A 26,146-nucleotide genomic window follows, 5' to 3' on the forward strand; every position below is an offset into this window, starting at 1 on the left:
TGCACTGAAAGCCACTAAAAAAACAAACAAACAAACAAAAATACAAAAACAAAAAAAACCTTCTAGTTGGCATTTGTCTCACATGAAATAAAAACATGTAATTACTGGATAGTGTTATTTTAGTTATTAAATGCTTTGACATTATTGACATAACATAGCATGCTCTAAACTGTTTTAGAGTTCTAACAATGCTCTAAACTGGCCAAAATTGCAACTTGTGCAAATGAAAGTTATACAAAATGGCATATTCAAACTCTTGAAAATTAACATTAAGTTTAATCAGCCTTGGGGGGGAATCTATGGTATACTGCAATGACTAGAATTGCAATGACAAATCTAGTTTAATTTTAAAGGTGTTAATTTTATGTATTACATCTGTACATCTGCTACCATCAGGAAAAAAATAATGAATCTATGGTGGTTAAAGAGGGATTTGGGGAAAAGGGCTGGATTGGGGCCTGCCAGTCAGTCCTATTACAGTCAGCGGGTAAAGAAGGAAAGTGACAGCACACAAATAGTATGCTCTAGTGCTTTTATTCACTCATTTCATTTACTTTAACATCTGTTCACACACAAAACAGGACCATTGGGATTCTTACATGCACTTTCACCTTCCTTCCACCATGACATTCAGATATATTCATTGATATATTCATAGTGAACAGCTTAAGGTGATTAGATTATAAATTGGGACAAGTGGAGGAAAAAAACAACTAGAGAAAAGATAAAAATGTAAAGGTTATATAAATACAGAGTGAATCGTTTGTTATTAGATCTGTCTCAACATGATGTATGTAAATAACACTCGTTTTTCTTGTTTAGTACTGACTGTGTAAAATTGTTGCCCTCATTAAATCACAATTTTACTACCTTGAGTAAAGTTTGAACCTGCGCAAAAGCCAGTATTTTTGCTTGTTAAGGCAACTGTAACCCTGCTCTACACTTACGTGTGTAAGTGTAAATGGTGCAAGCGTTGTCAAATGTACACATTTGCTTGCTATATGACATGATGTTTTATGGTAATTTGCTGTCAAATGAACACTATCCTCAGTTTAAAACATACAAATACTATTTTTAGCACACAGAAATACTTGAATAAATTTCCTACTACACATCAAAGTTTTATAAGTATTAAAACTACATTTAAATACAATGATTTTCATTTTTATCAATTAATACATCACTACATGATTCATGAGCAACAAGTGACTTTACCCACAGTTTCTCCTTGAAATGCTGTAGGGCACAAAATATTTCAGGTATTCCATCTATCAAAAATATGTAATCACGAATGAACTCACTCTTAGGCCTGGTAAGTCATAGGTAATACAATAGTTTAATCTTGTGAGAGTCCACAATCTCATATAAGGTCACTGGATTTATATAAATGAAAATAACCCTGCAGTTCTTGTAAAACAAGCATTTTTTTGGAGCAATGTAGTTCCTGTTAGGAAACATTCCTTTGTTTCCATAGTTAATAGGCACTACTAGGTACAAATAACAAGGAGGAAAAAAATTCTACTACTTAGGGTTTCCATAGAAACCATTTTGGACAGAGATTTAGCAAGTGCTGGCAATGCTGCTCATGAACCTCTATCCAAAATGTCCTGTTTCTCTGAAATTCTTGTCAACTTCACTGAAACTTGACTGCCTCTATGTATTTTACAAGAGTACACCGCAGTTACTCTCTGGAATCTCTCTATATATGAAAAATAACAGCTCTGCAAACTCAGATCATTTTAAACATTTTAACAGATCATTTTAAAACACAACTGCTGTTTTTTAATAAGTATCTATAGCATTCAGCTGCTTTTTATGTATGAGTATGCACGCTGTGCATTTTACAAACTCTATGAATTCTGTAAAATCAAGTACTCATTGAGTAGCCAGTGACGGGGATGATACTAACCCTATTTGTTGTTCTCTGAGTGGATTTGGCAACTGTGCCAAAATTGTTTAGACAGTAAATGTGGTCTCCATTCAGAAATGTAGTGTATTCCCCATCCAGCAAAAAGCAGCCTTCTTTAAACAAGCCTCATTTATTGGTCACTGTGTATTTATTTGGTCAGTACTCATTCATGTGGCTGTTTTATTTATTTGATCATTTTTATGCAGGAAAAAAAGGAATCTATAAATCTCATCAGCAGAGATGTGGCCTAGTAGTAGAAGCAGCAGCAGTAGTAGAAGTAATAACAATAACAACAACAACAACAACAATAATAATAATAATAATAATAATAATAATAATTTATATAGCACTTTTTAAAGAAGGTCTATAAAGTGCTTTAAAGAAGATATCAAAGATATGAAGCCTTCACATTTGAGTCCCAAGTAAAGTGCCAAGTGGAAAACATGAAGTTAAGTCATTGTACTGAAAACAAATTATGAGTCTTAAGTTTTCAAGTTCTCAAATTTCAGTAGAAAACTCACTCTCCTGTAATTTGATATAAAGTACGTAACATTAACATTAAATTACCAAATCCCAATAATATGTATTAAATATAAAATAATGTCACATTATTATCATTATTATTATTTATTTTTCACTTTCATTTTCAGAATCATGTTTCAAAGGTGTCTTATGATTATGTGTCTGCTTAAAAGAACACTCTGTGGTATGCTGTAGACATTACCTTAGTAACATCAGTGGATGATTATCATGCCAGCTTTAAGGTAATTTTTAGCCACAACAGGGTATCAGGGTGTTTTTAGTATACTTGCCCATTTTTCACCATCAGACTACTTACATGGTTTAAAAGGTTTAAAGATTTTAAAAAGCCCGAAATTGGAAAGTGCTTAATGTACACATCATCAGACGCACCCACACACCAAATACACCAAACTAACAACTATAAATACCAAGTACAACAATAGAATTTTAAACCCAATCATCTAAACAACGTGTTTAAAAAACCTAAACATATATAACATTGTAGAGATGCTAAAGAACAGCACTGCATGGCCTTCTGCTGTAATCCAGGGGTCTTTGCCTTGACACTGACATATACTACACTTTTCATATAGTACGTAATATGGCCAATCACTGGTTACTGGTATAGATTATTTATAAGTTAAACTGATTTTCTTAACATACTAATACTTTGCTAGGTTAATTTGCCCAGTTGTATATTTGCATTTAATCCAGTTATGAAAAATCTTTTTTCACATAAGTGCCTCTGAGAGGTTAAAGGCTCTTCCCAGAGTCAGTATGTCACCCTGCAAAAGAAAGAGTGAACCTTACCACCATTGCCCACTGGGTTTAGTAGACTGACCTGTATGACTGATGTGCTTTATTGCTAGGAGAAAAATAAAAGTGTAGTTCCAGCCGTGACTATGTGACCATGCAGGCTCCGTGAGTATATTAAGCCTTACGTTTGGATGGGTCTGTGGTTTGGGGCGCTGCCCGGAATGATGCGGCTGGTCCTGCTAGGCCGCAGGGCAGGTGCAGGGGCACGGTCCCTTCTCCTCCCAACCCCTCTGCCTTTACACACAGACACTGCGGCTGCTGCTGCTGCCGCTGCTGGCTTTGTGGTGGCTATACCAATTGCCTTCTCTTATCCAAAAGTGTGGATGTAAATAAATGAAAGAGGGGCGAAAAAGAGTACATTGAGATGTCGGAAATGTTATTTTCACTACTAAGTAATGTTTTAAGTGTAGAGTCGATCTGATTTCCTGTTACAACTTGTTTAATATCAAGAAAGCAATGTTATATTAACAGTCGGGGATTTGCAAAGTAGTTTTTGATTAAATCAATAATATGACATTGCATTTGTATCTCAAATAACAATACCCTAAATTTCTCTGTTTTCCACCTATAACTAGTGTGCCGGATTGTGAGCCAAAGATTCTGCTTCAGAGATCTAGAGTCAGGGTAAGCAAAAGTAAGTTATCTGAAGCTTTCGGTAAATTATTATACGGACAACCCACAATTACTTCCTTTTATAACTGTATAACTTCTCCTTGTTCAGTTAGGACCTCTGTCAGATCCAAAGTTCTGCATCTCAGCCAGCTTTACTTAGGATTTAGCTTGCTCAGTTGTGCCCGGGCTACTTTGTGACACTATTGCAGAAAGTGCTACACAGCTGAATTTAAAAGCAAATGCTTTCCTGAGTTGCAGTAGAACATGTTCTCCAGGCAGGTCTCTGCCTGGCCAGTTGGCGTTTGGGGGTTTGTGTGGGGCAGTTATATTAAACCAGTGGGGGTTGGGAGTGAGATGAATGACTCACCTTGTGCATGTGTCTGAGCTCGATGCAGTGCTACTGCCCTGCGCGTGTTCTGCTTACAGCCCACTCTGCTGTCCATGAGGTGAGATTTCCAGGCCTACACACACACAAGCCTCTCACTGTTACCTTAATCCAGAGGAATGCATGTTTGTGTGCGTGTGTTGCTTGAGTCACACACGGACACTGAAGTCTTATATGTAAACTCAGACTTCTTATCATATTAAGATACATGGAAACTAATCCTTAGTGTTATTTCTGAGACACAAACACACACCTGTGCACAAGCATGGACACACTCCTAGCATGTGCACGCGCGCGCACACACACAAATAGATTTTCTTAACTGATGTCCACAGAGCCTGTGGCTCTCTGTGAATTAATAAGAACACATTGGGCCTCATGCAACGACATTTTCATATTCCTATCTGCCGTAATTTTATAACAAAGTCATCATGTGACAGTGCCACATCACATTCAGCAAACATTCCCAAGTTCACAAATTGCTGTAAATGACCAACTGTACCAGCTCTATTGGTACTAGAGCACATGTTAATGAGAACTGTGGCATACTTGGTAGCCCAAAAACACCTTATAAGGGAAATGCATATTTCGAGTGGTCTTACACCTAGTAACTATGATAACTATACAAGCACACATGGTGATTAAAAGTGCCAAGACATTAAGGATTACACAAAGACCCTGCTAACCCACTTTAATCACACAGCCAGATGAACAAGAGCTGTCAGTACATAGGTCACAACAAAAAATTAAATAAAATCCATAGTGGCTTCCTCAGTGACTAAGGCACACCTCACTGGCACCGTTAATGCATGCTCATTATCATTAGTTCTGCTGCTCCACAAGTCATACTCAACACCACTGGCACCATCCATGCATTAAAGAATGGCAACGTTAACCTCCTGCAGCTTACACCAATGATAAATATCAGCTACTGCTAAACTTCTTTGTCAGCAAACTTTAATTTTAGAGCGATAACATTGCCACAGTAACTGAATGACAATTCAAACATACTGTATTAGTTGACACCAGAGAATGGGATTTCCAGTATCACACAGTCCCCATCTTAAGAAAGAATTACAACTACAAGAAAAAAAGGTACGTACAGCAAGTTTAGGAAAAAACCTGTATAGATGAGAAGTTCTAGCCTGAAGCCTATTGCGTATGATAATGGTGTCTCTCAGCTCTCAAAATACTGAGAGCGCTAGGAATAATTATACCCAACTACGACGTCTGGGAAGCAGGAGACGCAAGATGCGAGAGCAAAAACACAAAATATTTATTTTAAGAATAATATCCACAATGGAAAAAAGGCTTCATAAACAGAGCAGAGAGTTCAGCTCACACAGTCTCTAAGAGGCTAGGGACATTACATTTGAAGCACTGAACTCAGGCACCTGTGGGGTTTATGAATGAGGAATAGGTCAGAGTGATGACTCAATAATTGGGTGACTGTGATCAGGTGAGTGTCTGGGTACTGTGATTGATATGTGGGTGATGTGTGCCATGTGAATGTTGGATGTATATCAGCCAGGGTGTGACACCAACATTAACATTTCCATTAATTAACACTTTAATTAAACCAAATCAGGCACTTAGTAAAGTAAAATAGTTCAATATACTACTATATTAGTACAATATAGTATTGTATTGTGTCGTATCTCTCATTCTAGATTTTAGCATTGACACTTGGACATTTCTGGACTCGAACCTATTTAAATAAGAATACTCTGAGTAGACAACTAAAGTACTTTTGTAAGTCGCTAAGAGCATTTGCTAATTCCATAATAGTAAATGTAATGTAAATGAGTTAGAAATATGTTTATAGGAAATCCTGCAGGAGTGTGCAACTTCAGCAAAACAATTGCCTACTCCTGCTTTAAGGCCAAGTGTTAAAGACTTCTCAGCCTCTGGTGGTTAGAGCTGCTGGGTAGGCTTTAGGGTCATCTCACTTAAGACACGAAAAGCTCTCTCATAAACTGCATAGCACTGTTAAGCAGGGTTTAGGACATGCATATCTACATCTTGTGTGTCAGGATGACAGGTTAAGACAATTAAACTGTGGGACCTTAACAGTTTATCTTTCTGAAGTTTACTCTGATAAGCTTTTTTCTTGTATTATGCATATTTCATTTCAGTTTCTATGTGTAATATATGTCAACCTGTTTGGTCCTAGACAGAGACATTAACTGTAACCTGCGACCACAGGGCCCATAATTAGAGACCTCATATACAATGCAGCAGAGAAAGTGGAACAGACTGTGCCATAAAGCACTTGGATTGTCAGTGACTTAAAATATTAATTAAATTTTCTCTTTTGCAATGAATACTGATTGCATAATGTTTCTGGGTGATCTAGTTTTAAGTGTTGACCTCAGAGTGGTGTTACTTTTCCCCTTATTTATGAAAAGCTTTCTTGGTTACACAATTCACAAGGGTCACAGCTGTGTGGTGTGTGTGTGCGTGTGTGTGTATATATGCCTCACCTCCTCTCCTGGAGGGAAGTTCTCATGGCATAAAGGACAATGGTTACAGATCCTATTGGACACAGAAGCAGGAAGAGCTAAAACAGAGAAAAGAAAACAACAAAAACAAACTCACACTTTTTGGCCTTCAAGAGTTGAACAATTTTATGTTTAAATGTTTCTCTTGATTACAACACAAGTACTCCACCCACAGTTATTGGTATCAGTGAGGTTTGCCTGTGTTCATATAATTTATAACTAAAACAGAATTTTCCATCACACAAATACATACATCTGCAGATATGTGCTGTATTGCTCCAAACTGAAATCTACTTCAAAATGAACAAATGAGATCAAAGTGATCAAATGAGATCAAATGAGAACTTCCATATATGTCTGATGAATGTTACTTGCAGGACGAAAAAAAAAAACTTGTTTTGACCAGTTTAATGCTTTTTCACCCATTTTTACTAAGTTCTCTGTTGCCAAGCCAAAAAACCTGAAACTACATACAAACCATAGCTCAGCGGCTGGGTGCAGACAACACACCGTACCCTACCTGCAGTGGTCCAATTCTGCCTGAAGTCTAGTTAAGCTAGTTGGGGCCATGTTTGCTGAGTGGTCTGTGTGAGCACTGAGATGTGATACCACAGCAGGCACTCACGGTTGCAGCCAGTGCTTTGAATGTGCGCAGTCAGCTCGTCTCTGATGATGGCCTCCGAACAGCGAGGACACTGGGTAAAATTTGCTCTGTGTTCACACTCTGAGATCAGGTGCTTTGTCAGACTTGCAATCTCTACCACCTAATACATACAAACACACATAAATACTCTCTTGGATGGAGATGACTGGAGAGTGTGTGCTTTTTTCCCCAACTCGCAAACAGATGTAAATCATAAACTGAAGATTATAAACAATACAATTACAATGGTACAAAGAGGATCTGAACATAAAACCATAAGAACAACATTAGAACAATAGATGCTCACACCATACATCGTGTCTGTGTGAGGAGAAAGCAAAAAGCTGCCAAACTGAAGGCTTCTTTTCCTGACTTTAGAAACATAAAAAAATAAATCATGAATGTAGGGTCACAAGAGAGAAAACGAGCTCCGGGCGGTGAGAGGGAAGCATGTGAAATATCTTTGAAAGGTCAACAGAGATGCTGTCCTGGAATGCTGTTAAAGCAAACACAGTGATGGCTGACCTTTCTACAGTGCATTGTTAAGACTGACAATGTATGGACAAGAACAATGTGGTACGCCTCCAGACTGTGTAGACCAGTAGTGAAGTATGTGGTCAGAGCTCACCTTAAGAAATTATGAAATCCAAGACCTAGAAACAACTAGTCAGTCTGGCTGGTTGGCTTTTCAACACAAGTTGTGCTGTGTCAGTGTGTGTGGATGGCAGTCTGGGTCCTGCTCCAAGTTTGTATTGCCACAACAGACGTTATTCAAGTCATGAAGGCTACTAAAGTAGCTGAAGAGTTCAATCAGCCATGGTGATTGGGGGGGAAGTAGGTGAAGTAGGGGGAAACGCTTAAACTGTGCCATTCTGCAACGCCATGTGACTAAGCATGCAGACCTGCATGTGCTCTTGTTGTTTGGTACAGTTTGGGGTACACTTGGTTGCATTACTGATCATACACAAAAGCTCAGTGCACCTAAAACATTCAGTGTGATCTGCTTATTTCTTTGTTTGCTTGACTGATTTATTTTATAGGTCAGACTATTTTTAGAACAACAGTTTGATACATTACTGCATAGTGTGATTTGCAATTATCTACAAGACTAATTCGTCAAATCACTACACACAAAAATGTATATTCAGTATATGCTTTCCACCATGACCCTAGTGTGTGTGTGCCTGTGTGTGCGTGTGTGTGTGCGTGCGTGTGTGTTTGTGTATGTGTGTGTGTATATGTGTGTGTATGTGTGCACACACGCACATACATGTGTGACATACCTGTTTGCACCTTAGGCATCGGTACAGCATTGGACAATATTTCCAGTAGTGCAGGTCCAAGCCCTCTTCTGTAAAGGACTTGGCTCTTTTCCCACAGAATATACAGAGACTGCAGTACACACCACCATTAGAATACATACACATGCCCAGGATGTTATCATCACCCACACACGATCAGTACAAAGTCAAACATATGCATAAGCAAAATTTGCTAATTCACTCAGAAATATACCAGAGGTGTTATAACGTTGGCAACTATATTTGCAGAACCCCCCAGGGTGGATCCTAGGATGCCTAATGCTTTCCTTCTTTGAGTGAGCATAAACGTATGAGATGCAGTGCCACTGAGGAGCACTGGCGACTCAGCTGACACTCAAGGTAACAGGTGCTTACTTGTCCATGTAGTTTGACACAGCTGACTGACTCTCTTTTGTATCAGCAGAAATGGAATATGTCCCCTTTTTAACACCTAAAGAAAGGCAGATGTCTATCAATTTTAAAAAACATTGAAGTCATGTGAGCATACACGTGCTTAACACACAAACATACACACACACGTACACATACCCGGATTAGTTGGCTTCTCAGCTTTTCTCTCTGGTGATTTATTTTTGTCGTTTCCCTTCTCCTTCATAAATGATGATACCAAAATACATGCTTAATATATCATTAATATATAATGTTTTATATCTTAATACATTCGTTGCTTATACAGTCTCTAATTCATTGACAGATAATACACAGTAGGTGAAAATGTGCCAGTGCTATCCTCATATTTCTGTATGGAAACAGAGAGAATATGATGGTCTATTCTTTGTAAGTGGAAGATGAGGTCATTTGTAACATGTGAACCTACACTGATCTCCTTCAGGACAGCCAGTTGTTCCTGAAGGCTCTTGATCTCCTCTTTCTCTCTCTCTCCCTCCCCCAGATGTGTCCTTCCTTCCTTCGATGCCTGAGAAAGATGAAAAGAAAAAAAGAAAGAAGAAAAAGGCTGAGAGAAGGAGAGGGAGAGATGGTACGTACATGTTTGGACTGGTTATACTGCACTGGCAGGATGGAGGCCCTACGCTCGGCCATGGCAAATACTGACCCCAGTTAAGCATTCTTCACAACTAATTACTAATTATCATCAGGCCTGAGCCACCACTAAGAAAGTTCCAAATCATTTGTAATGGTCAGGGTGGACAGGTTTTCTGCCAGGAGATTTTTTTTACCTGCGAGTCTAGAACCTTTCCGTCTATCTCGGCAAAAGAGTCGAAGAGGTTTTTGTAGAGGACGTTCTTACGTGTGCTGGCATCTTCAGATGGCAAGTAATTTCGTACCACGTAGCCATGGAGGCGGTACATGGCCTGCACGATGCATACAGCCAGCTCACGCACCGACCCCGCGCTGTGCTCTAATGCACCTGCCAGAAACTAAACACACACATAAACTTACAAATCAGACTTGCAATGCTTTTACATTTATGACTGTCCAGAATAAAATTCATTTACATCTGCTTGCTTTTTTGTAATTAAATTTTCAAATATTTCAAAGCAAATATAAATCATGACTTTATAACTACATAAATATAAATCATGACTTTATGATTATATAAATCAGTCTTTATTTTGCTTTCGGACACCAGTACAATAACTTATGTAAGGTCTGATCAAACATTTACTCAACTCATTTGATTAAACATTATTCACTATGTTATCCATGCTTGAAATAATGAATAATTAATTAGGAATGCTCAGCACAGAATAGCATGCTTTAGCATCAACAGTACAATCTTTCCCTGTGTGCTTTCTTCAAGTAAGCTGTTCTCTTTGCTTCTCTCCTTCTCCTCCCTTCCCTCTCTATCTCTCCATACACTGATGCTATTCATGAGCAGTCTGTCTCTCTTCCCCTCATTTTAATTACAGGAAACTCAATCGCATCTCAGCTCAACACAGCAGCACATCTCCCAGGAAACGGGTGGCAGAGGGCAGATAATTACCAACATAGGCCCATTTGCTAAATCTTATACAGCCCTTATACAGACTCTCTGCTCAGCAGGGAACAAATAGACACCAAATAGAAAGATACAGATAGACACACAAATATATAGACAGAACCTTAAAACTACTTATAAGTACTACCATTCTGTTTACTAAAAAGAAAAAGATGTGTGAAAAATGATGAATAGTGAGTACCTGCATCTCCAACAGTGACCCTTACGCTACTCAACACATTTCCCCCTATGGTTTTTCTGTGAAAGACAGTGAAACTTGGGAGTACAAAAGTTTTGAAACTCAAACCCATGACTGCCATTACATAAACCTTTTCTACAGGGCAAAGGTTCAGCCTTAGGACCAGTACATCAGCTAATCATCAAAACTGTAAACTATACTGGCACTAACATCAGATCCTGATTACACCTACATGTGAATATTCAAAGGCTATTGTTTTGGCAGTGTTTACCCAACGAACATTGTTGGTGTTTACTCCCCAAACATTCTTGGGGCTGCACAAGTACTTGACAGCAATCATGCACATAGCAGCACAAATGGAGTACAAACATCAACTACAGGCAGATAAAAATGGGGTACAAGGGGAGAGATACAGTGCAATCAAGTGACAGCAGGAAGAAATACAGAGTGAAAGAAATAGGGAAATAGACTTTGTCGATGCTTGGACGGTTTACACACAGCAAAGCTCTACAATAGAAACTGTTGAAGGACTCTGTCTTACTGTGCACAGGGCAGCAGTGACGTTTCTGTAATGTATGTGTATTACCAAATTGACAATAAATCTGACCACTGAAATGAATGATTCTCACTAGAGGGGCCCTTCTCAGCATTCTGAAGAAGGAACTAAGGCATGATTAGCAAAATACCACTCTCTATCTACACACTACCTTGGCCTGCTAACTTTGGCATCTACAAGTGAGACACAACTAAGTGAAAGGACTTTTTCAAGGCCACCCTTCAATAAATATCTGACAATTATTTTGTGAGGTCAGACAACTCCACCTATAAATCTTAGCCAAAAGTTATGTATGCAGTTTCCGTAAGAACTAGGAGAGGTATGTCAGGATAATCACTAGCCTTCAGCATACACACCACTTTTGTTTTGTCAACTGTAGTTGCAGAAGGATCAACACACTGAACTCTTTGCCATGTTCCTCAAACCAATGCTGAACAATTTTTGCAGTGTGGCAGAGTGCATTATCCTGTTGAAAGAGGACACTGCCTCTGAATACTGTTGCCATGAATAGGTATACTTGGTCTGCAATGTTTAGTTAATTGGTATGTATTAAAGTAACATCCACATGAATGCCAGGGACCCAAGGTTTCCTAGCAGAACATTGCCCAGAGCATCACACTGCCTCAGGCGGCTTGCCTTCTTCCCATAGTGCATCCTGGTGCCATATCTTCCCCAGGTTAGTGATGCATGTACACCTGGCCTTCTACATGATGTAAAAGAAAATGTTATTTATCAGACCAGCCCCCTTCTTCCATTGCTCCATAGTACTAACCATTGCATACTGGGAACACCCCACAACACCTGCCATTCTGGAGATGTTCCGAGCCAGTCATCCATCCGTCACAATTCGGCCCTTGTCAATATTGTTCCATTTGCCCATTTTTCCTGATGCCAACACACCAACTTCAAGAACTGACTGTTCATTTGCTTCCTAATATATCCCAGCCTTTGTGAAGTGCTACTGAAATTAGTTAATCTATGTTATTCACTTCACCTATCAATGGTTTTAATGTTGTGGCTGAACAGAGTATGTTTTCTACTTACGAGTCTTGACAGATTTGATAACAGTATTTAAAATTTTGGAGGTCAGGACAGATAATCAAACAGTAGTACACAGACATTATTACAAACACAAAATGGCTGTTTGCGGATTCTGTTTGTGAAGCATTTGTACAAATTATATGATGGAAGAAGTATTCTTGAATAGCTCATTTCTAAACCACAGACTCAGCTGTATTACATTTGATTTAATTGCCCTTTAAAGGCATTGAAACACAGATGTCAACATAGTTGGGAGAATGCTAGAGTAAAATGTAGTTATTAAAGCACAAGGCGAGATTATCTCTTCAAAGGGTGTGTAAGGTCTGTATTCAGTAAATAGATGCAGACGTCCTATCTGTGATGAGCTTCTTTTTTCTGTATTCAGAGAAAGGAAAGACACAAACCTGCTCCAGATTATATTAAATCTTCACTAGGATTTAACATTTCAGGATTACCAAAGAACTAAAGGAGTCCAGGAGGAGGTGTGTTAAAAGAGATGGAGTAGGTCTGGGATGTAGTCCAGGTGAAATCATCCCTATAATGAGTGGGATCAGTGAGTGAGGTCTGTACCCGCATGACGTTGTCAACAGTGAAGCCTGAGTCACCGGTGCCGAGCTTCTCCAGAAGCTTCTCCAGAATATCCAGGCGGCTGAAGGCCAGCCGTGCAGGCATGCTCCTCTTCATGGGCTTCACCAACTCGGCAGGAACAATCTGCAAAGCCCGAACCTCCTTATACAGAGCCATCTCCTGCAGAGAGAAAGACACGCAAATACAAAACCTTTGTACATAAGTATACACTTAATCTCCAGCATACACACATTCACATGCAAAACTATCCTTCTCAGACAGAAACATGAAACCAAAGCCTTTTTAAAGACATCAGACAGTCATAAAATTCATTTTCAGTGTAACCTATACCAGTGTCATTACTGTCAGCAAAAGTCATGATTTTTTGAAACAGAAACTAAATGTTTAATAAAGGCTCACTTAGTCAGTAAAACCGTTGAAGAGCTGAAGAGCAGCCTGTGCAAAATTAGGCAATATTAGTGATCATTATGGGAGAGGACACAGTCAGAATGCAGAAACTGACAAAAGTTCCATTCATGTGCTGGATTTGCTTTGGCTGGTTTAATTAGTGGGGTGCTGCAGTGAGCCAGGCTGTTGTGATCTAACAGCTGCTTGAACAGTGAGGCAGCGTCTGAGACAGGGACTACTGCCTGACAGTCTCTGGCCGCCAACATGGTCAAAAGGAGAGCAAAGCGAGCAAGAAAGCAAGAAGACAAGGACGAGAGAGAGCGAGAAAGAGAGAGAGAGAGAGAGAGAGAGAGAGAGAGAGAGAGAGAGAGAGAGAGAGAGAGAGAGAGAGAGAGAGAGAGAGAGAGAGAGAGAGAGAGAGAGAGAGAGAGAGAGAGAGAGAGAGAGAGAGAGAGAGGGAGAAGCCTGAGAATGATGAAAAAGGGCTTGACAAAATTCACTCATACAGACTTGAGGTATGACCACACAATGCAGTCAGCTTTTGGCAAAGGAAATGGATTAGGTCACAGTTCGAAGTACCTCTCTATGTCAGACTTAGACGCACTGGTTCATATACAGCTAAACCGACACAGAAGTTGTAGTCACTGCGGCACCTAAATATTACTCATCAATTAAAAAATATGGCATGTTAGATAAATTTTAAAAGGGTAATGTGAGGAAAGCTCTTGAAATGACAAAACAGATGAGAAAACTACATATGAATTTTACACCCCATCCCTGCCAAACCCCTTCTTGAAATATGCATGCATGAGTGCATTTGTGCAGTAGTTAGTTATCTAAGTGTTTGAAGTACACACAATGTAGTTTTCATTAAGAATGCAATAAAGACCTTGCTGTCTATGAAACATTGTCCCTGTTCTTCTATTAAAAACCTATGTGGTGCCCCAGTAATAATTATAATCACTAAATATAGCTAGTGGATTTGTTGATGATGATTTCGCTTGCCCAGGGAAAAAATGAAAAAATATCAATTTCTCACTGCTCAGGACTTGTAAACATGGGTTGCAATTAGCAAGACAACAGGCATATAGCCGTCACATGAAAGATACATTTTAAATTTGTGCCTTTTTCTTCTATTAAAAGTCTGATGAACTGTTTACTCCAAGAAGCGATTTTATAGATTAATAGAACTTCAATTAGTTGTTAGTTTCTGAAATAATTCTTGGATTGTGAATTTTGTATCATTTATATCTTCAGTCATGAATTATATCATTTTTTAGTGAACCCCTGATATGTGTTTATCATATGAATACTGGCAATAAATTTACATTTCATTGTGCACATAGCTTGAAATATGATAATTCAGTATCTGTAAGAATAAAGACCCCATATGTTGCTATGGTGTTTTTTATGTATACTGAACACTTTCCTTTTTGCCTTTACAGAACTAAATCTAAACATCTTGATAATCTCTGGAAATTAGTCAGTTTGCATCAATAATAGTTTTGGTGACCAGTCCAATACTGAAAATGATGTTATTTTCAATTTCAGTTGGGTTGTTGACAATTGGGTCAAAACACTGAAAAGCTTCCATCAACGCTACTGTTTCAAGATTTTGCGTGTCTAAGCTACCTGTATGAATGAGATGGCCAGCATCCGGAGCCTCAGGGTGGACTCGCTGGTCCGGGAGAGAAGGTCTGGCCATGTCTGCTCCACACAGTAAGTGATCTCAGATCTGCCCAGCTGGTGGGAGGACACAAACTCTCGCAGAATCATCCTCAGCAGCTTCAGTGATGCCTGAAACACCTGCAGAAGGCATGGGCAGTGTGTGCTGTCAGCACATGTACTCTGAACGATAGTAAGACATTCAAATCAGTGCCGTTTCCTGCCTTTGCTTGATATGAATGCATGAGCAGCTAAACTGCACCTGCTTGGTCTACCAAGAGTGATGGAAGATGCAACTCTGACACTGCTGAACAAACTCTACCATCTTCTTAACAAATTCGATTTATATTTTTAAATAAGCATTGCACCAGGTTTGTATTTGATGTGCATTGTATTCGGCTACGTTTTTACATTTTGTGATTTGTCCTTGTAAAGCACTTTGTAACTTCTGGGAAAAGTGCTATATAAATACATTTTACTTATTTACATAATAATATACTAATACTTACATGATTTTTAAGGATCTCCACAGTCACAGACAATGTTTGAGTGAATTCACTATAAAACTTCATTAAATTGAAAGTAAATCAAACTAAAATCACCCAAACCTTGATTCTTACAAATCTAGTAACAAGCTGTCAAGGATGAATAGCATCTAATATTCTTAATTTAAATGGAAATCTATAAACCCCTTTAGAAATGTTCAGAAAACTTCAGGATCATTTGTAATTTAAAGCCCTACCAGGAAATTATGTTTCACTGCTCATAATAAACGTCCAAAGAAATATACATTAAGCCAGACTACACTTATACTTTATGATTATGAGTTCTGGTCAAATCATGTATTATTTACATTTTGTGTTAACATGGAATTTAAATACATCAATAAAAGAGTTAGATGTCTCAACACATTCAAACCAGCAATGTTGTCTTTACTAACCACTGCTGCTACAAAATCAAATTTCAGGAAAACCTTTGGGCTGTCATGCCTTGGTTGACATATATAATATAAGCCACTAGGATATAAAAAGGTCATATTATATAGGTTATATTAGTCCGATGTGCATAGTTCGCATTGCTGCACAGAGACTAAATCTGAAACCGAAGGAGACATTTACCTTACAGAGGCATGCCCCAAAGCAGGGATGCCATTAGCAGCAGCTACAGCGGGTGACTGTTAAAAGTCTCTGCTGTGTTTGCTTAACTAAATGACTTTAGGGAGAAGGCTTTGGGAATGTGTCCAACACTGGGCATGCATTGTTCAGATTTGCACTGCTGCTTTTCTCCTAGGAGTTTATGAATGAATCACTGAAAAGAGATGGAGCTCTAGGAGATCACATACCGGAGTTCCCCCAGTGGAGAGTAATCAGGCACGTGACAGCTAGAAAAAGCCACCACAAACACCTAAATCATGGCTGAAATCTGAGAGAGAGAGCTGAACAAGTCATATTCTATAAATACTAACTAATAATCCCATTCCAATAAATGACCAACTTCTTTATTGTGACATTATAATATAATCTGGAATGTCTTTTACTTGCTGAACTCTATAGGAGAAAAAATTAGAATCCTTATGTCTTAAAATGTAAAGGTCATGTATCAAAGTTCTTAAAATGTTCATGTAACTAAGCATATCGCAAAATTATGATTTAGACCTCATGCAAAAAAACCTCTGTAAAACAAAACATATTTACGTTCATACATGCATGTTATTGCTAACCTTACGTAAGTAAGTTATGAATTATTCACCTCTGCACTTTGAGAGACAGATGGATTCTTGCAAGCATTGTAACCCAAAACTATACAACAGAATGCTTTTTAATTTATGAACTAGGTGTCCGAATGAATCTCCATACTTTTACAGAAGAACTCAGTACAGTGGGTACGACTCGTAATAAGAAAATCTCACCATCACATCTCTGTAATTACCAGATTCCCTCTTCAAAAAAGACTGACTTGTATTTGAATTGCCTGCTTTCCTCATATTCAGTTACCACTTTCTATCTTGAGCATATAGATGTCTGGTCATTGATCCTCAGAGCTCCCTCACCATAACCAATTATAATGTATCCTCTGCAAACTAGAAGGCTATAAATTAATCTGTTTTTTGTAAGAATGTGTATGTTTTTCTTGTAGAAAATGCAGAGTTAGCAAGCACTCATGATGTCTAATGTCTACTATTAGAATATCTATGACACCTATATTGGCCTGCCTCCTGTCTTCTTGTGTGGTTTCCCATTTTGCACACAACCAACTTACCACCTCACTGCATGATCTCGCAAGGCAGCTTGCTTTTCTACTGATATCCACTGGAGCGCTGTGTTAACACTGCCTTGCTTGGTTTGACATTACCTCCAGCCAAGGTTGTTCTCACGATTAACCTTATTGAACAAAAGGCTAAAAACCTCCTTATAGAATTCCATAGACAGGCCCAACAGTGTCTTACTTTGCCTTTATTTAATCAGGTAAACAAGTACCCAACAAAACAAGACGAATCTGGTTGAAAATCAGCCAAAATTGATTGACTGTTAAATTTAGTTTTCAATAAGTCAAAACCTGGTCACAGTGTCTGTAGATGAAGGAAGGGCTTGCAGACATCCAGTAGCAAAGCAACACCTCCAACCTGAAACGGGACCTGCTGCCCCCTCATCTCCATGGCTCTGACAAACTGAGCCCATGTTGTGCCTGACAGTGTTACTGGTGCAGTGTCATGTTGCCACTTCTGTGACAGAGGCAAACAAACAATTCCCTGTGTCAATACCACTGTCTGAAAGCAAAAACAATGACTCATAACCTGATGCCAAGTCACCTCTACATGTGTCACTCAGCATACAATAAAACACAATCAGCAGTAGTGATGATGAGGTCATGCTGGTTTTGATGAAAGGCAAAGATGGAAAAAAAAACCCAAAACAAAACAAAAAATAAGAACAAAGGAATCTGATGACCAGAGTCACACACCCATATTCAAAAAGCAAGGGACTGAGAGACAGCGAGAGAAAAGATGAAGATTTAGCCAAAGATACTTGACTTACAGATGAGACTTTATCTGTGACAGCTTTCTTACAGAGGAAGACTGCTCCTCTCATCAGGTTCCTCAGGTCTGCTTTAGAGGTTCCCGATGGAATCTCTGCCAGTTTCTTGTACACTTCGAGTAGTGCATCCTCTCTATAGGACCAGGTTTTTGAATATGCCCCAGACACCTGAGGGGACAGAACAGCAAAAAAATATGAAAACAAACGCGTTAGGGTAGCCAGAAACTAAAATGCAGAATTCATCTAAAACAAAGCCCCACTTCAGGTCTAGATGACATCTGAATCCTTCCTGCTTTGAGTCAAGCCCAGGTTATCAGGAAATACAGAAACATACAAATTGATGTGCTCAAATAAGCAACTGCATATTCAAAGTATTTTTTTTTAAGTTCAACCATGCTTAATTATCTTATTCGTTTTCTATAGAAAATCTACACTGCACTTTAATGCATTGGATTTCTGCATACCAGCATGTACAAGAAACATTAGTACTATTTTGTAGGTTTCACATCGTTTATGCTGCCCTCCTGAAAGATGAAATGTCTTGAAATGTATACCTTCTTTTGGTTAAGTTTATGAGGTAATTCAAGGAACAATCTCTCTTTTTATTTTTTGTTTTCCTTTTTATTTTGCTTCAATTGCTGATGTTTCAAAACATGTGAAAATTAATGAGACAGTGCAAATCCTCACCAGACGGTCCCCGTAGACCTCTATGGGCAGACTGGCCTCTCTCTGGGCTTTCTCTGAGAGAGGCTCTGGTTCACCAGTGACCCCGGGATTGTGTGGAGTGCTGGGGTCCAAATGAGCAGGCGTTTGTTCGGGCCAAGGTTGTGACTGCTCTCCTGATCTCTTCCCCAGTGCAGGCAGAGGCCTCTCATCGTATGGCAGGGAGCTGACCTGACCGACCACAGTCAAATTATTTTAATTAAATTTAAGACTTTAAGAAATCCTGTGACTTCCCAATCCCTTAAAAGCATGTTAAGACCAATGGATGTTCTAAGACACACTTCAATACCTTGCGATGAAATATATTACTCTGTGTGTGTGTGTGTGTGTGTGTGTGTGTGTGTGTGTATGTGTGTACTCATTTGTACAAAAAAAGGTTTTTAGCTTTAAGTGTATCTATAAAACAAAAGCCCTTTAAAAAGTTAAAATGATAAAATATAGTTATCCATTAACATATCTGATAACATTTTAGATTACATATATCAGAACTGTATGGATACTAACAATTCCTTCTTTCTTCAAATCATAAGTACTGTTCCTGTTCTGACACAGGGGTTTTTTTAACTCTATAAATATAAAACATTTAGTTGAATCTCCAGCTCACCTCTGTCTTTGGGATGTGAGATAATAAGCAGGCAGTGGCTTCATGGATATACTGGGGGCTCGTTGCTTTAGGTGTAATCGGCTCCTGCTCCATCAAAAGTCGTCCATGTTTGCTCTTATTTGGTGTTTCAGAAAGACATGTGGTATGTTTGAGGGGCCATAGATTAGGAGAAGGGACACCACAGTCAGTACCATCTTGTGACTTTCTCTGGAACTGCAACAATGCCGGTAAATTCAGAATTGAAGCTACGGTCAACTACACTAAACATAATCGTGTGCCACCGTAACCAACACAGGACATTTGTAATGTCCTTTTAATGCTGTTGTTGATTCCAAAACTAGTTTAAAAGTTCATATATATTAATTTATAGATCAAGAACACCATAGAAAAGGGCATTAGAAATTGTAATGTGTTCAGAAATACATATATGCACACAATGATAGGTATAGTTTTGTTTCTACAACTTGAATTCAACTGCATTTAAAGAATACAAACTAGTTCTTTTAAAATCAATCCCTCTGTTACTGTTGCTTAATTGGGTGCTCTAGAATATGATTTTCTTGTCTTATGCTTTAGGTTTTACAAATCCATGTGACATAACTAACATACATCATAGTGCAAAAAAGTATGTAAAATCTGTGAGATTGGAAGTAATGGTCAGTGTTCCCTCAGGCTTTTTCTCTGTCCTTACATAAACACACAATAAATAAATGCACAGACAGAGAAATGGATGGAGAGCATCCTGTAGTTCGTCATACCTGCCCCATGTCGAGCAGGTCATGTAGCTCCAGCTGCTGGTAGACCCTGAGTCTATAAGACTCCATCTGCTCTTTTTTCTGCTTGGCTGTGTCATAGTCCTCTCTCTCTATGGCACTGTGCTTCTCCACATCATACCTGGCCAGACGCTCCCCCACCTACAATTAGGAGGCATGTAGTGTAAGGGTTGGTTTTAAAAAGCACTTCTCTGCTTGCTCTCTTTTAGTGCAGTACATGTGAGGTATGCTACAAGCACTTTTACCAAGTGCTCCTTTTTACAAAAGCCTTAAATAAATGAACACATCTGAGCAGTGCCCTTCATTTACCTTGTCACCCTACTATTAGAAAAGCATTTTCCTCTTGACATCTGTTTATAACACACGCCTTGATGTCATTGACAAGTGACACCTTTGACATCTGTTTATAATACACGCCTTTCTTGGCATGGTACATGAAGGGCTCATGCACAAAAGATCTAACAAGACTGGGCATCTTGAGTATTTTTATGTTTTCCCTCAATCCAAAGAAATTTGAATCAACTGGTATATTAAGAAACAAAAATGCGCTTCTGACCTTAGCAATACCAAACAACCTGGCAGATTTCAAAATACTACAGTAATGGATGAGTTAAGTTAAACAGTTAAACTCATGATAGAAATGTCAGTTCAAACAAATCTGTTCTGTTCTGTTGAGCAGATCAGCATGTGTATAGCTCAATATCAAAAAGGCCAGGTTTAGGCCATGTGCAAAAAGTATATAAAAACAGGCGCTGTTTCAGGGTGGATTTGTTTAGTACCTTCTGCAGGTCTGCAATAGCCTGCTTGAGCTCTTTGGCCAGGTCATATTTCTCTAATCGGACCATTTCTTGTTTCTTATCATCTAGCATGCGAATTATGTGGGCAACCTCTGGGTCCTGATACATGTCAAATGCCAAGTCATCCAGTGGGGATATAGACTCACACTTATACCTGTAGATACAGAAAACACCAAAAAGTGCATTGTGAAACAAAATATCCAATGTTCTCCACAATCCAAACACAATTGTGTGACTTCTAAAGTGAAAGATGCAGATTCACAGGAGCCTTCAATCAAAAAGGTGCTCGGACAAAACAATGATCTACCAAAAAATGATCAGAGAAACTGAAATAAAGTGAAGGAGCCCTCACCTCATGTATGAGCCATTTACATCCAATGCTGAGCTGTGCTGTGTCCTACTGAGATACTGGTCGATCAGCTGCTCTCTGCTTGGCTGGAACATAAAAGTGGGGCATAATGTGGGGCATTTATATATTGTTAATAAAATAAAAATGATTTTATATATATGACCACCAGGGAACACAAATCTATAGCTGAATTAGGAGTTCTGAAATGGATGCAGTGTTGTTTAAATACTAGGACAGGACCAGTCAATTTTATCTGCCAAAGGCTGGTGTGGATGCAGGTTTTCAATCCAAGCAGAAATAAACCCTACCAAAAACTGATCAATTGAAACAAGTGAACTCAGGTGTGGTCCTGATTGTTTGGAGCAGAATATTGTTTGTTGTGGATAAGAACGCCTACCCCGTCCTTGAAGATGCAACAAAATTTATCTTTTGAAAACCACAGGAAAATATATATTGTCGCCTCATATCATTACATGCTTTAATATATAATTAAATGTGTGTGTGTGTGTGTGTGTGTGTGTGTGGTGATACTGGGATAGATACCAAGATAGGCTATTGGGATCTCAAGTGACTTAATACAAAGTTTGGACACAAATTTGCTTTGTAATCATAGACAGAGTGGTTGCATTACATTTTCTATCAGTCTCGTTAATTGTACAATAAGAATTTTTAAACTGGGCAATACTAACCTGCTTATATTAAAAACCCAATTTCCATCCTATTTCTGGAGCTTAAACTACTGTTACTGTTCATTGCAAAATTACTTTTGTGCATTTCTGTGATAGAATGCATTGTTGTGTCAAGAAAATATGCTTTCTGCAATGTTTGGTGAACTGTTTTGGTAAAAACATACAGGACATCTAGTAGGCGTTGTTAGAACAGTGCCACCACCCATTAAAACATTATCATAAAATCCTCACTCTGACATGTCAAATACCTTTACTGTTTTTCCAAACTGAATCAGAACATTTCAACAAAGTATCTGTACACAAATTTCTCACTTTTTAAAAACAATATTCCTTAATGACTAAACAGAAATGACAAAACTACAGAATAATTTACAAAGCCATGGTTTCAATTTTTATTCATTACTATTTTGTATGTTACAACATAATAAGGCAGTCTCATTTTGATTGTAAATAAGTTACACAATGAGCAGCTCATAAACGAGACATCATCATCCTAAATCTTTCATTCACCAATCAAAATATTTTCATTCATTCATTAAATCTGGCTACTAGAATAAAGAAGGCTGTGTTAATTTTTTTAAAACAGTGTTAGTAGAAACATAAATCAAGCAGAATAGCTCAGACACACACTCCCTGGATGGCATGCTGCTTGTGCAATATGGCATTCGAACATGCAGTACAGGAAATGTGATGAATGAGCCCTGCAAATCCAGCTGGTCCTGTTTGTTACTCTTTATCATCTTTAGCTTGTCACACTGGTATTAATGATTCAATATTTTACAAAATCTATTAATTTCCTAGCATCTTTGCACATTTTTGTGAATTTGATTGGATGAGTTCCAAATCAATATTCAGGATTAACTAGTGGGCAACTGCTTAATGTACCACTGAGTAACTATAATAAAAGCAGGTTGTGAGTTTTCCTTTGGTATTGATGGCCCAAAGCTTTGGAACGTCATGTGCCTTCAATAAGAAATGTTTTTAATGGGCTTAAAACACAAACACTCACCAACTCAATCACTAACAGCTTCACTTAGTTCTTTACATGTGGAACTCTTGGGTTCTTGGAAATATATTATACCCAGATCTGAATTCCAGATCTTTGTATTAATAAGGTACAAATACACTTTTTTTGACCTGAACTTGGCAAGACTATGTGATCCTTTGCATTATTCTTAGGTTTTAAGTCATCACATGCAATCTCAGTACTGATGACCTGGTCTTTTCCCCTTTAATCAATCACAAATGACAAAGAATATGTTGTCAATATCTTGATTAGTCAACTCACTTTCCTACTAGCTGTGTAATTATACATGTAGATATACTGTATACATGTACATTTATACTTTTTATGTCTATAGTGAAATATTATGTGGTTGCTCTGTCATAGAAATTTTGTATAGAACTGAATAAAAGTAACTGAGCCCTATGTGAATCCAATCATATAGTCTGAACTCTCAGAGAATAGAATCATGAGCAAAGTGCTAATATTGCCATCTGCTGGCAGAGATATGTATCGCATGACCCACAACTCTACATTGAGTTTAACTTACGATTGGGCTGACGTCACTGCAGTTCACTGGGTCACCTAATATATTTATAGCCACCAATGCAACCTAGAATTAGAATAGGGGAAAAAACAATGACATGGGAAGACATTAAAAAAACACACACAAGAAAACAGACACATACTTCTGTGTACTTTACCTGGTTATAGAGATTGTATTGATTAACATGATTTCGGTGAAAGGTAAGCTTCAGATATGTCCCAGTGGCATCTACATGCACTGACTTTAGTTCTCGTGATCTGAATCCCGTCTTCTCATTATTTGAAAGTGATACGTACCTGCATAATACAGAGGTTTACACACAGCAAAGCCAATATGAACAGCAAGAAGTGAATGGATGAATTCAGTATAGCAGGCATTAGGCTTAAACCTGCATGTTTGTTGAAGGCGTGTTTCTGGGCTATTGAAGCATGTCAGTGCCGACTTAATAAGCAACTAAACTTGGATTACATATTTTATGATCTTACACCTATATCAAAAAGCTAAAATTGATCTCTAGATTGTGAATATTCAATTCTTATGAATATTATGAATATTCAGTTCTTAAGTTATATAAGAAAGTGTCAGTTTGTAGTTCTGGATCTATATTATAGGAATGTCTGCTTTAATTTAAGGATTATTTGTATGTAGCACTTGTATATCAATATAATTTAAAGCTATTTATTATTATTATTTTTAAATCATATAGGTTAGCTCTAGCCTAAGGGTGCTGTGTGCACATGGTACAGGGACAACCACTGACCCAAGTCTACCAAACTGCTGGGAGGAGGCAGCATCTAGTGGCCTGTCCCCAATGTGGAACTCAACCTTGGCTGAGATCAGGTACTGATGGGCCAACAACTGTAGCTTTCTGATTCGGCATCTCTCCACCATCTGCAATGTGATCTCCTGAGGGTACCTGCAGAACCTGCAACAAGTCAGTACCATCAGTGTATTCATATGGCCAAGGAAATCAAAAGAACGCATAACATCCTGGAGCACTTGTTTTACAAATGTGATCATGGTTCAGGCCTAAAATATGAAGCTGCTTTGTGCCAATATCTCCTGTAAAAACTTATTATAGTTATATAAATAAACAGAATTGAGCATGCTGAGCAGCTATTTGAAACTACATTAATCCAAACTGAGCTGAACTGAACATATCAAATTATGTTTGCTAAGCTACTAATTTACATTTACAATTGAAATACATGTATTTAGCTGACACTTTTATCCAAAGTGACTTACAACTAGGTCTGAATACAACTTGAGCAACTGAGGGTAAAGGGGCTTGCTCAGGGGCCCAACAGTGGCAATTTGCTGGTCGTGGGACTTGAACCTTCCTTACAAGTTGAGTACCATTGCGCTACCACTTTAAATTAAATTACATTTTTTCCCTTTTGCTTTTTTCCCTATGAATGTGAATAATGAACCTGCTTGGTCAGATTGCATTTTAAATGCATCCTTCTTCTTTCTTGTGTATTTTAATCAGAATAAAATTGTTTCATTAACAGATGCTGTCATATTGACAGTGGTAACCTGACCACAGTGTTATGTACCTGGCAGACCTCCAACCATTCACAGTGGGAGCATGGACCATCAACTCTTTGGCACTATAATTTTCCTCATGGCCAGACCAGCTGATAACGGTGAATCCTATCTTATGTGTCATTCTTTTGATGTGTGCTGTAAACAGATGATATGGAGCGCATAAATTCAAACAAGGCCAACATAAGGATAGGCAAGTTTGGGGTCTATATATAGCTTAGAACATCATTAACGTTTCTCCTTTTTTAGATATCTGGGAAAAAATACACGCAGACTTGGAGAATAAAAAGAAAAGTATCTCCAGTTTTTAAAATGAAAAATGATGAATGGGTGTCATAAAGAAAAGCTACTTACAGAATCAAAGACAAATGGCATTTGGCAACAGACAGGAACCTTTAAAGATTCCTAAACTACTGCACATTGCTGTATGTTGGTATAAGCCTGAGGTACTGGCTACAATTCTTTGCTTTACTGGCCATGTTACTGGACATTGTTACTGTTAGCAACCAGCTGTAACATTTTTGCTAGTAACTCGGTAACGCCGTCTCAGTCTTTGATCTATCTGATTTCCACTGTATCTAACTATTATTTTCAGGATTAGCCTACAGGTTAAACGCTAGCTAGCTAAATCAACTTTAGCAACAAAGATAACTAGCTTTAGCTAGCTAAATCAATTTTATATAAACAAAGAAAACAGTAGCTAGCTAAGTAGTATCAATGCTACCTATTGCCTAAATCAACCACACAGAGTCTACGGTAATGTAAGAGTGAAATTGTATTTTAATTCATATATGCATACAAATGAAACTATTCTCGATATTTACCCAAACAGAGAGACAGCTTGTCAGTCCCATCTCACCACCCTAAACAGCGTATGACAACTGGAGTGATATGCGCATGTGCACTAAATTTTTCTAAAAAGATTCTGGTACATGGAGTTTTTAAAACTACTTTTAGATGTTCGTATATACAGTAGTTTTATATTGTCATTTTCGT

General features: G+C 38.2%; 1 protein-coding gene across 2 annotated transcripts; it reads right to left on the reverse strand.

The window, feature by feature from the left end:
* Nucleotides 1-518: 518 nt before the first annotated feature.
* On the reverse strand, nt 519-26,023 carry cep104 (centrosomal protein 104). Of its 2 annotated transcripts, none has more exons than XM_035521922.1 (23): nt 25,975-26,023; nt 25,162-25,288; nt 24,366-24,530; nt 23,763-23,901; nt 23,609-23,671; nt 21,370-21,452; nt 21,000-21,171; nt 20,206-20,361; nt 19,448-19,561; nt 18,808-19,014; nt 18,121-18,288; nt 15,053-15,226; nt 13,016-13,192; nt 9,889-10,089; nt 9,528-9,626; nt 9,239-9,299; nt 9,065-9,140; nt 8,672-8,780; nt 7,371-7,509; nt 6,728-6,804; nt 4,227-4,320; nt 3,373-3,553; nt 519-3,216 (listed from the first exon to the last, which is right to left on the reverse strand). In XM_035521922.1, exons 2-23 carry the CDS (start codon nt 25,272-25,274, stop codon nt 3,204-3,206), a joined length of 2,781 nt encoding a protein of 926 aa, XP_035377815.1. In that variant the 5' UTR covers nt 25,275-25,288; nt 25,975-26,023; the 3' UTR covers nt 519-3,203. The 2 variants fall into 2 exon arrangements, with proteins under 2 accessions (XP_035377815.1, XP_026863473.2); XM_027007672.2 differs by having other exon boundaries at nt 19,448-19,660.
* Nucleotides 26,024-26,146: the final 123 nt, after the last annotated feature.

This window comes from Electrophorus electricus, chromosome 23 (assembly GCF_013358815.1).
Source record: "Electrophorus electricus isolate fEleEle1 chromosome 23, fEleEle1.pri, whole genome shotgun sequence".
Taxonomy (NCBI): domain Eukaryota; kingdom Metazoa; phylum Chordata; class Actinopteri; order Gymnotiformes; family Gymnotidae; genus Electrophorus; species Electrophorus electricus.